This window comes from Mytilus californianus, unplaced genomic scaffold (genome assembly GCF_021869535.1).
Source record: "Mytilus californianus isolate M0D057914Y unplaced genomic scaffold, xbMytCali1.0.p SCAF_20, whole genome shotgun sequence".
Classification (NCBI taxonomy): Eukaryota; Metazoa; Mollusca; class Bivalvia; order Mytilida; family Mytilidae; genus Mytilus; species Mytilus californianus.
The window spans coordinates 10278299-10290690 of NW_026262669.1; the positions used below are offsets into that span (position 1 = coordinate 10278299).

Below are 12392 nucleotides of genomic sequence, written 5' to 3' on the forward strand. Positions count from 1 at the left end.
TTTATAACAAGACCAATAAACAAGATGTTTTGCAGTGAGATGTCAACACTTCGGTCAGAACTATCATGTTAATAACATTTTTTTTTGAGAAATGTCTAAAAATATTAAAAATGATGATACAGTACGACGACACTATCAATATGACACTCCATTTATATAATTGTAATTGTTAGTTTATTTTTAAATATGATGCACATTACAAATATATAATAAATCTTATCTGACTAAAGATGTTAAAACAATTTGTTCTCACGAACTTACTATTAACAAGTAACATCAGATGTTTACTGAATAATTGTTTTGTGAGAAAACACGACTATAAATGTATCATCTGTTTGTTATTAGATCTAGGATGACAACACAAGTAAATTCAGATAATTTCTTGTCTGATAAACCAGTCTGATTAAAAACGAGATGTGTAATGATTCAGTTAAAATAGTAGGATTATACTCAAGAAAATATCTACCAATACTTTGGATCTTGTTTCTCTAACACAGCCAACTGTGATCAGATATTTCACAATCGCCAGGTGTCCTTTGTAAGCAGCGAACAACAATGGTGTTAATCCTTGCTGTAATATCAACATATAACAGATATCAACACTTCAAAAACTGTCAAAGGTTGTGCAATAAATGAAGTATAATATAAACCACAGAAATCAGTGGTCAATGAAAATATCAGTAACACTTTTATTTATATTCTACATCTTAAACGAATACACAACATGTTCCTATGTGAGATTATCATCTTAAAAACCAGATCGCTTTTAAATAATGGATAATATATTTATATCAGTTGATTTGTTTCGTAGAGAAATATCAAAATATAATTACAATACAACAAATATTTGTTTTTCTAAAAAGATCTATTACATAATATTTTTTTTTTAATAATTGGTTTGTGAGAAAACACAATTATAACTTTATTATGAGATTCAGGATAATTTTCTGTCTGATTATAACCAGGTGATTTGAGATGATTCAATAACAAGAGGAGTAGGCTTATACTTAAGAGAAATTATCTATCATTACATTGGTTCTTTTGTAATACGGCCAAAACAAATCAGATGTTTACCAAAAATAAAATATCTGAAAACAAAATACAACATGTATCATCTTAATTTGAGATATCAGAATTTCTACCAGAACTGTCATTTAAAACATTTTTTGAACGAAATGTATAAAATATTAATACCAATGGAATCCTTTTGATAAAACAAATAAGATAAGATCCCAATTTATATAATTTTACTGTCAAATTCGATTAGATGTTTACGAAACAAAAGAATGTCAGTAAGCAAAATAAAACATGTAGTATCTGATTCAGTTCTTGATTCTCTATCACAGCCATCTTTGATCAGGTATTGGACAATATCACTAATATTTATATTCTACATTAGCGACAAATAAAAAAACCTGTTTTTATTGTGAAATATCAGCACTGAATTTTTTCAATATTTTCAACAATAATGTATACAGTTTATGTATTAATTGATTATTAAAAATGAGAAATATCCAAATACAAATACAATCTACAAAGATTTTGTTGATTCTAAAAATTATTTGTCATCAGATCTGTTTAAATAATACTATCAAACTTAGAAAACACTACTTGATCTCCTCGACCTCTTATAAAAATACAACATGTATCATTTGATTCAGATCCATATTGTGAGATGTTAGAACTTCCATCAGAACTGGCATTTGAAACATTTTGTTTTTAAGAAATGTGTAAATTGTTAATATCGATGGATTCCGTTCAACGAGTAAAATAAGATCCATTTAATAGAATTCTTACAAGTATGTGCTATTATTAAAAGATGATTTACATTAGATCTGTTTGTAGAATTTATATTATATGACTAAGGAGTTAGCACAAAATGTCCAAGTTCTTATTAGCAAGTTAAATCATATCTTAATAATTTTTTTTTGTCAGAAAACAGATCTGGTCCTTTATCATGTTTACTATCTGATACAGTTTGATCAGACAATTCAAATGATTATCCAAAATAAAAAAATAAAAAAACAATTTATAACATGTATCATATGATTCAGACCCATGTTTTGAACTTTCAAAACTTCCATCAGAACTGTCATTTGAAACATTTTTTTGTAAGAAATGTATAAAATACTAATATCAATGATTTCCTTTGGTTGATTTACATTATCATCTGTAAAATTATTATCATTTGACTAAGGAGTTAGCACAACATGCTTTTATCAATTTCTAATTCAGACAAGTTCAAAAGATTTTATTAAAAACAAACTTTAAGAAAACAAACTTGGTTCTTTATTATGGTTATTATCTGATAACATTTGATAGTACAAGTAAAATAAATTTGCAAAGACAAATCTATGGAATATTTGTACACCTTGATTAAGTATTTTGTTTTTTTTTCAAAAAATGTTTAACAGTGGATCTGTTTTATTAACAGTATCTTACTTAGAATGTTAACAGAACTTGTTCTCGTCAACTTCTTCTAAACAAATTAAATCAGATGTTTACAAAATAATAATGTCAGTAAATTGGTTGATTTGAAAGCAATATTTACATTTAATCTGTTTAACTAAAAGTATAAAACTAAGAATGTAAACACAACTGTTTCTCATCAACTTCTTATCAACAAATGCAATCAGATGTTTTCCAAAATCAGAGCAAATATCAGCAAACAAAATTCAACATGCCTCATTTGATTCAGATCCATTTATTGTAAGAAATGCATAAAATATTAAAATCAATCAATTACTTTCGATAACACGAGCAAAATAAGATCATATGTTTTATTGCTTACACGTATTTGTTATTATTTAAAGATGATTTACTTTAGATCTGTGGAATTACTATTATCTGACTAAGGAGTTAACACAACATGTTCTTATCCACTTCTTATTAATTAGTTAAATCAGATTTTAATAAAATTATTTTGTTTGTCAGAAAACAAATTTGGTCTTTGATTATGTTTATATCTGATAAAATTTAATAAGACAAGTAAAGTGAGACTTTATATATACTAAGAAGTAAATGTTGTTTATTAAACATGTCTGATTAACACAATGATTTCGTGTTGATTCAGTATCAAGATCATAGGAATCAATAAAACAAGTGAAGAAAATTACCGGTCGCACTTGTATTTATATTCTACATCAACAACAAATAAAAAGCCTGTTTTGATGTAAGATGTCAACACTTCTATCAGCCTGTTTTGAGTAAGATGTCAACACTTCCATCAACCTGTTTTGTTGTGAGATATTAGAAATGTCACAATCAGAAATATTGTTTCTTTTTCAAACTAATGTTTACAATATATGTATCATTTATGTATCATTTGAGACCAATCCATATATAAATACAATTTAACAAACATTTGTTGTTTTCAAAAATTGTTTGACATCAGTTCTGTTTAAAAATTAATATCTAACTTAGAATATAAACATAACTTGATCTCATCAACTTCTTAGAAAACAAAATACAACATGTATCATTTGATTCAGATCCGTGTGGTGAGATGTCAGAAATTCCATCAGAACTGTCATTTGAAACATATTTGTAGTAAGAAATGTGTAAAATATTAATAATATAATAATAATATAACAAGTATTTGCTATTATTAAAAGATGATTAACTTAAGATCTGACTGTCGAATTTATATTATATGACTAAGGAGTTAACACATAATGTTCTCACCAAATTCTTATCAGCAAGTTTAACCATATCTTAATAAAATAATGTTTTGTCATAAAAGACACTTGGTCCTTGATCATGTTTATTATCTGATATAGCTTGTTCAGACAAGTCAAATGATTATCCAACATAAACAAGTAAAAAACAATTTATAACATGTATCATTTGATTCAGACCCATGTTGTGAACTGTAAATTTTTCAATCAGAACTGTCATTTGAAACATTTTTGTAAGAAATGTATGACATTCCAATATTTATATATATATTATCTGACTAAGAAGTTAACACAGCACGCTCTTATCAAATTATTTTAATTTTATTGGATTACCTGATTACCAGCGTCACTGGTTGGTCTTGTGTGGACGAGACGCACGTCTGACGGATTGAATTTTAAGCCTAGTACCCTTTGTTAGCTATTATTCGTGTGTTTCTTTGTCCTATATGTTCTCCCACTTATTTGTATTGTGGTCCTGTCATGTGATGTTGTCGTTTTGGTGTTGTGTTTGACGTTGCCATAAAAACGGGAGGTTTGGCATGCCACAAAACCAGGTTCAACCCACCATTTTTTTCTTAAAATGTCCTGTACCAAGTCAGGAAAATGGCCATTGTTATATTATAGTTCGTTTCTGTGTGTGTTACATTTTAATGTTGTGTTTTTGTTGTGTCGTTGTTCTCCTCTTATATTTGATGCGTTTCCCTCAGTTTTAGTTTGTAACCCAGATTTGCTTTTATCTCTATCAATTGATGAGTTTTCGAACAGCGGTATACTACTGTTGCCTTTAATTAAGTACCTTTAACAATTTATATGGTATAGCATATTTTAGTTTTGAAATTTGAAACATTAGATTGGATTTTGAGAATACTTTTTTTGATATCATATCTTGACAAATGCTACCGTTCTGGTAAATAATATCATTCATATGAATAATACCCTCTTTTATCCATTATGTAAAAACTAAACCTTTTTCTTGAAACTTTATCAGTTTGATTCCCCATAGGATTTGTTTTTTCATCAGTCTTATATTTGCTCCGTTTTACTTTTTCTTGTTTACCTTCCCATATAGAATATACTTTACAGTTTAAAGCTCTTGAAGGTTTGGTTTGAGAAGATATTTTACAATTGCTATTTTACCTATCATTGTAAGATTTCTCGTTTTCCAGTTACTTATTATTTTTCACATTTTTGTATTATTTTTCAGCTTATCGAACTCGTATTCAATCATATTTCAATACAATATTTTTTGTTAGAAAACAAAGTTGGTCCTTTATGATGTTTATTATCTGATAAAGTTTGATGAGACAAGTAAAATGAGACTTGCATAGGCAAATCCATAAAATATTTGTAGACCTTGATTTCTTTCGAGGAGACAAAATCCTAATACAAATATAATATAACAAGTGTTTGGTTTTATTTCAGAAATAGTTTAACAGAGGACCTGTTTAAATAATAGTATCTGACTTAAAATATAAACACAACTTGTTCTTGTCAACTTCTTATTAACAAATTCAATCAGATGTTAACAATCAAAAAGATTGTCAGTAAACCAAATAAAACATGTAGTATCTGATTCTGTTCCATATCTTGTATATTCTACATTAATGACATGTTTGTTGATGGATTTGATTCGCTAGATGGCGAAATCAACACTATCCTAGTAAATACAATTTAATCGTGAAATGTATAACTTGTAGAACTGATCTTATCTGACCTCAAACTTTAACACAACTCGTCAGCTTCTTATTACCAGGTAAAATCAAAGTTTTAAAAAATATTTTTGTTGTCAGAAAACAAAAAATGTTATTCAGTGCAACAAGACAAGTACAATGAGACCCCACTTTTTGATAATCTAACACATATTCGATTAACAGCATGAGTGTGTGGTATTTCAGAATAAAGAGGAGTATAATCGGATCTAGATAAGAATCATACATTTGCATTTTGGCCTCACTGACCAGATTAAGTTTTCAAATATGATCATGAAAGTTAGTGTTCAATGCAATTATGTTTAGATAGCAAAACATAATGTACATTGCCGCCTTGAAATGTGTTTTATGAACATGAAGATTGTTTTATGTATGTTTGTTGTGGGTAGTTTCTGTTGGACAACCTGCATATTCATATCCATACCAGACAAAAGACCAAAACTTGTTGTAATGGTTACAAATATTTCTTTTCGCTCAAACTTTTCTATTAAATTTAAAAATAAAAAAAATGAAATGAAAAGCATCTGATTTTTATTTGATAACCTGATGGATAAATGTCAACGCTTTCTGGTTCAAGAAAAGGTATAACATGTACATGTACAATATAACTCATCATGCTCATATTCTAATTCTGACCAAATTTTAGGGAAACATGTGCCATTTGCATGTCCCTTTGTGTTGCCATTAATAAACAATAAAGAAATATACCACCATTATTACTATCGAAAATCAAATCTGCCAATGTCTAGGCTATACATGAAGATACTAATGTGATATTGAAACACGTAAACAGTGCATTACACAAACATGTACAGTAAGCTAAACTTATAAGAAAGCACAAGAGAATTGTTTAAAATGATGAGGGTCAATTTAATTTCTTTCTGCAATTGTGTAATGCTTCTTAGAAAGCACACACATTGTACATTTATTGAAATTAAGATTCGTCATCCATTTCTGAGGGGAGGTCTTTAAGGATGGCAAACTTATCATACCTTTTTCTTTTTCATCCATTTTAATCCTACTTTAAAAGAAAATGATAATATCCAAAAGGAAAAAAAAAAACATTTCATATAAAAACATTGACACAGAAAGCTTAAAATGCTATGAAAATGAATGATGTTTATGGTTCATTGAATTAGTTATGTCTTTTCGTGACCAATAGTGCTGACGCGGGTCTTAATCACTATCAATCAATCAACTCATTCATAGCTCTGCATTCAGTCTTGAGGAACGTGTCGCTGCAAGACCAAAATATCTCTTAACGACAAGATATTATGAAAGACAGTTTAGAAGATCTGGATTATACAATAGATACATCTATTAAAAATGCCTACGTACTTTAAAATTGTAAATATATAATGTTTCTGCCATGTTCCACGAGATCTTGAGTTTAATAGTGAATGAACATGTAGTAAGTTGATAGGTTATGGTATATATTTTCCATGTGTTCTGACGCTAAGAAAATTTTGATATTTAATTTTAAATGCAATGTTCCAAATTCAAATTCCAAGAAAAACTTATAACATTTTATTTTTTGTTAAACTGGTTGATGATACATCAGATGACACTGACTAAGAGGAGGCAATCAAAAACAGATATCTATTTGAAGTTCAAATTATTTTACTGCATATGAAAAATTTATTTAGAATCTCCTAAATGTGCATTCACATGTATAGCACGTTTTTATTAAGACGGAGTCTACACCATGTAAGAAAAAGTATGTTGAATGATCTACCATCCCTGCATAATGCAAGTCAAAACCAAAAAAAGAAGAACTGCACCATGAGCGCCTGATACGCCTATCGCCCTTTTTGCTCATCTTTATGCTTTAAGGATCTACTCAGGTGAAATTAAACTAGAGGTTCTCAAGAGCCTGTGTCGCTCACCTGATTCTAGTTTGGTTTTGGAAATCATGTAACAATAGATCAAAATCATTACAGATACCATTATAATGATTGAGGCCAACTTTGTTTAGTATTGCCCTTGTAATTTAATCAAAAGCAGAAGACTTTTGTAACGTTTACAGAAATTACCAATACATTGATTGAAATTATAGAAAATGACTTGAAAATAACAATAACTCCAACAAGAAGTCAATTTTGCTCATGTTGACTTATGTGTAGATCTTCTTTTCTTGATATTTATGCAGTTTACAGTAGATCTCAATCTGTAAAGATACATGTATTAAGGTCTTCATCTGCACCTCGTAAGGAACATTTCTGCAATGTTTGGTTTCATTCCATTCAGTGCTCATCTAGGAGAAGCCTTTGTATGTATTTTCCATAGGGTCTTAGGTTAAACTAAGTCCCCTGCTGGCAGCCATCTTGGATGATGGTTCAGCTACAAAGTAACAACACTTGGCCGGCACCTCATTAGAAACATTCATGCCATGTTTGGTTTCATTCTATTAAGTAGTTCTCTAGAAGAAAACATTTGTATGTATTTCACATAGGATCCTATGTTAAACTTAATCCCCCTGCTGGCAGCCATCTTGAATGACAAATCAGCTACAAAAAACAACACTTGGTCATCTCCTCAATAGAAATATTCATAGCATGTTTGGTTTCAATCCATTAAGCGGTTTTCTAGAGGAGGACATTTGTATATATTTCCCATAGGGTCCTTTATTAAATTAAGTCCCCTGTTGGCAGCCATCTTGGTTGATTGATTAGCTACAAAGTAAAAACACTTGGCCAGCACCTCATTAGGAACATTCTTGTCATGTTTGGTTTCATTCCATTCAGTGGTTCTCTAAAAGAAAACGTTTTTATGTATTTCCCATAGGGTCCTATGTTAAACTAAGTCCCCGCTGGTGGCCATCTTGGATGATGGATTGCCTACAATGTTACAACACTTGGTCAGCACCTCATAAGGAACATTCATGCCATGTTTTATTTCATTCCATTTAGAGGTTTTTTAAAAGAAGACATTTGTGAATTCGCATTGCTATAAGACGTTTCACGGTACCTTTCTATCCAAAATTCATGTATTTAGTTTTGATGTTATATTTGTTATTCTCATCGGATTTTGTCAAATGTCTTATCGTTTGTAGTTGTATATCTTATTTTTTTTCTGTTGTATTCGTGTGTTATGGTAAAGATAATTAATCACCCAGTTCATAAATTAGATTTTAGTTAGGATCAACTAAATTTATACGATATATTTATTTTACAGTTTGATTAAGAAGAAACACCGACATAGCTAGATAATACTATTAATTATCGTATTACTACCACATTTTATATAAAGCAGTGTTGTAATTTTCATTGTTATTGATAAATGTTATATGAGTATTATAAACCAAATCTTGAATTCTATCCTAATTCTATCCTATTTGGGGAAATTTCAGAAATTCAAATGTGACGTCACCCTTTTTTTTTCGTTGATCTCTTTGGCTAACTCGGCTGTGAATTTTTATGTGCTGGTTTATGTTGTTTTATGTATCCGTTTTTATTCTATAATTAGTCATCATTTCGGTGTTATCATGTATATCTATTATATATATTCGTATGTTTCTCTGTCCTATATGTTCTCCCATTTATTTGTATTGTAGTCCTGTCATGTAATGTTGTCATTTTAATGTTATATTTAACATTGCCATAAAGCGGGAGGTTTGGCTAGCCACAAAACCAGGTTCAATCCACCATTTTTTTCTTAAAATGTCCTGTACCAAGTCAGGAAAATGGCCATTGTTATATTATAGTTCGTTTCTGTGTGTGTTACATTTTAATGTTGTGTTTCTGTTGTATCGTAGGTCTCCTCTTATATTTGATGTGTTTCCCTCAGTTTTAGTTTGTTACCCGGATTTGTTTTTTTTTATTTATGAATTTCGAACAGCGGTATACTACTGTTGCCTTGATTTGTATGTATTTCCCATAGGGTCCTATGTTAAACTAAGATCCTCTCTGGCATCCGTCTTGGATGATGTATTTGCTACATAGTAACAACACTTGATCAGCACCTCATAACGAACATTCATGCCATGTTTGGATTCATTTCTTTTTGTGGTTCTTTAAAAGAAGACATTTGTATGTATTGTCCATAGGGTCCTATGTTAAACAAAGTACCCCGCTGGCGGCCATCTCGCATGATGGATCAGCTACAAAGTTACAACACTTGGTCAGCACCTGAAAAGGAACATTCATGCCATTTTTTTTTTCATTCCATTCAGTGGTTCTCTAAAAGAAGACATTTGTACGTCTTTCCCATGGGGTCCTATGTTAAATTAAGTCCCTTTTTGGCGGTCATCTTGGATGATGGATCGGTTATAAAGTAACGACACTTGGTCAGCACCTCATAAGGAACATTCATGTCATGTTTGGTTTCATTCCATTCAGCGGTTCTCTAAAAGAAGACATTTGTATGTATTGTCCATAGGGTCCTATGTTAAACAAAGTCCCCCCGCTGGCGGCCATCTTGGATAATGGATCGGCTTCAAAATAACAAAACTTTGTCAGCACTTCATAAGGAACATTCATGCCATGTTTAGTTTCATTCCATTTAGAGGTTCTCTAAAAGAAGACATTTGTAAGCATTATCCATAGGGTCCTATGTTAAACGAAGTCCCCCGTTGGCGGCCATTTTGGATGATGTATCGGTTAAAAAGTAACGACACTTGGTCAACACCTTATAGGGAACATTCATGCAAAGTTTGGTTGCATTACATTCAGTGGTTCTCTAGGAGAAGTTCAAAATGTAAAATGTTAACGACGACGACGACGGACGACGACGACGGACGACGGACACCAAGAGATGAGAAAAGCTCACTTGGCCCTTTAGGGCAAGGCGAGCTAAAACATCTGGAATTCAAAATTGATATTTTAAACCAGAAGTGCATTAGTTAAGGGTTAAAATAAGTTTAAAATATTGATAGGTTATGGAACTCCTTTTCGAGATATTTGATTTTTAAAAAAGGGCAGGATAAAGCTGACTAGGACTTTTACCTTATATTTTGCACTGGCATTATTTGGGTCTCTAATTGTAAAAAAAGAAATCTATAATCTGCTGAAATTTGTGTAATGACCTTTTATAAGCTATTAGAGTCTTCTATGGAAAGAAAAGTGGGTGATATGAGGCAAAAATAATTTATCCTGTACCTTCGGAATAAATCCCAAGTATTCCGATCATTTGACAAAACTTCCTTAATTGCACTTGACTACATTTTATGTTCAACTGATAATATTATGAGTACTGCTAAAAAAAAAACTCTCCTCTTTTCAACAAAAAAAAAAAAACATGAATAATTTGGAACTATTTAGTCTACCTCAAGTTCATCTAAGTTTTTTAAACGAATGCAATTCTATAACCGTCTAAAGTATAAAAATGTACAGTTTTCAACGATTTTTCAAAAAAAAAGTTCCATAACTTCGCAATGTCGTATCAAAAATGTATAAAAAAAACAAATTATCTCAATTGATATAGTCACCAAAGTTTCATGGAAACTGCTCAAGGCGTGTTTTAATTGTTGTTCGAAAACTGGAAAATCCTACCCTTTCATGAATAAATTCCCAAATACTCTAAAAAGTAAAATCAGAATTTGGTTTTTAATTAAAAAGGAACAGATGTCAATAAACATGTATAAAAAGTAAAACAACAAAAATACCGAACTCTAAGGACAATTCAAAACGGAAAGTCTCTTAATAATTGGCAAAATCAAAAGCTCAAACACATCAAACGAACGGAAAACAACTGTCATATTCCTGATTTGGTACAGGCATTTTCTTGTGTAGACAATGGTGAATAAAACCTGATTTATAGCTAGCGAAACCTCTCTCTTGTATGACAGTTGCATAAAATTCCATGATATTGACAAATATGTGTGAACAAAACAAACAGACATAATAGGTAAAAATGTCAAAAATAGGGGTACAGCAGTCAAAATTGTGTTATAATCTCAATCACTATAGAAACAAACAAATATGCCAACAAAGAAATACAAAATGGCATATAGACAAGGCACATACGCAATATTGAATCACAAGATTACAAAAAGAGACAACAGCACAACAACACAATGGCGGGATGTACAAATACCAATCCACGACTAAAGGATATTACCAAAAATGGACCAAACAGTAAACGTTAATAATTTACAAAGACAAATAAAAAGACACTATAACACGTAATTAAGATGATCAACAACGTCAGTACCTATAATCTATACATCAAGACCATCGTGTATTATGTGTCAATTTATCAATCAAGGTCTTGGTATCCTCCGATGAACTTTTTTATAAAAAGGACGAGACAATTCACCAAAGTGTCATGCAAATTGGAGAACGTGTCTTTGAATTATTGTCTAAAGTGTAGAGACGGACGGACATACGGTCGGACAATGGTATATCATAATACGTTATGCAAAGGGGCGTATAAAAATCACACAAAAAACATATGAATGAGAATGTGTATGTTAGACATGCAAGAAGGGTTTCCATATTCTTCAATATGAGTCCTGATAAAAAAAGATCGAACTTGAAATATATGTGTATTGTAGTCATGTTTTACATTAAATTCAAATTGATCTTATTCAAAATTCTTGAAAAGGTCGTTCAGCAAAATACGTGTGTATACATTTATAGATTAAACTTTCTTTTATTTCAGATGACTAAAACGCACCAAACTGTATCCAGTTTAGGACCCACAAAGTGACCAATGGTGCATTTCAATATCTTTCAAGTTATGTTTTGTATAACTGGAATAATAACTTTAACGTACATGTAAAATCTAATCAAAACGTTTTTCTGTAGAAATATGTTCAGCAAAAAAAAATACAAACTATATATCAATTTAGTGTGTCCTTGGTAAATTTATATAGTTATTTTTGTTGTTTGTTCTAAATTCTATTGATCAAATAATCAAATAGTTTTAATATTCAGACTGAAACCAAGTATTTGTCACATTTAATGTTTCCCAGTTATCCATCTTATGAAATAAGGAGATGTGATATGATTGCCAGTGAAACAGCTTTCTACTACAGTTGTCTTTTTGCCATTTTCACAACAGTAAC

At 30.5% G+C, this 12392-nt stretch overlaps 2 protein-coding genes across 2 annotated transcripts in view; both read right to left on the reverse strand.

Annotated features, from left to right (window-relative positions):
- LOC127731746 (uncharacterized) overlaps nucleotides 1–595 on the reverse strand; it is a 49813-nt gene extending 49218 nt beyond the window's left edge. The window contains exon 1 of the mRNA XM_052240582.1: nucleotides 467–595. Coding sequence (XP_052096542.1) covers nucleotides 467–586 — 120 coding nt within the window. The 5' untranslated portion in view covers nucleotides 587–595. The remainder of the gene's footprint in view (nucleotides 1–466) is intronic.
- The window catches only part of LOC127731748 (multiple epidermal growth factor-like domains protein 10), a 455295-nt gene that overhangs the window by 129855 nt on the left and 313048 nt on the right, over nucleotides 1–12392 (reverse strand). The gene's annotated exons all lie outside the window — the stretch shown is intronic.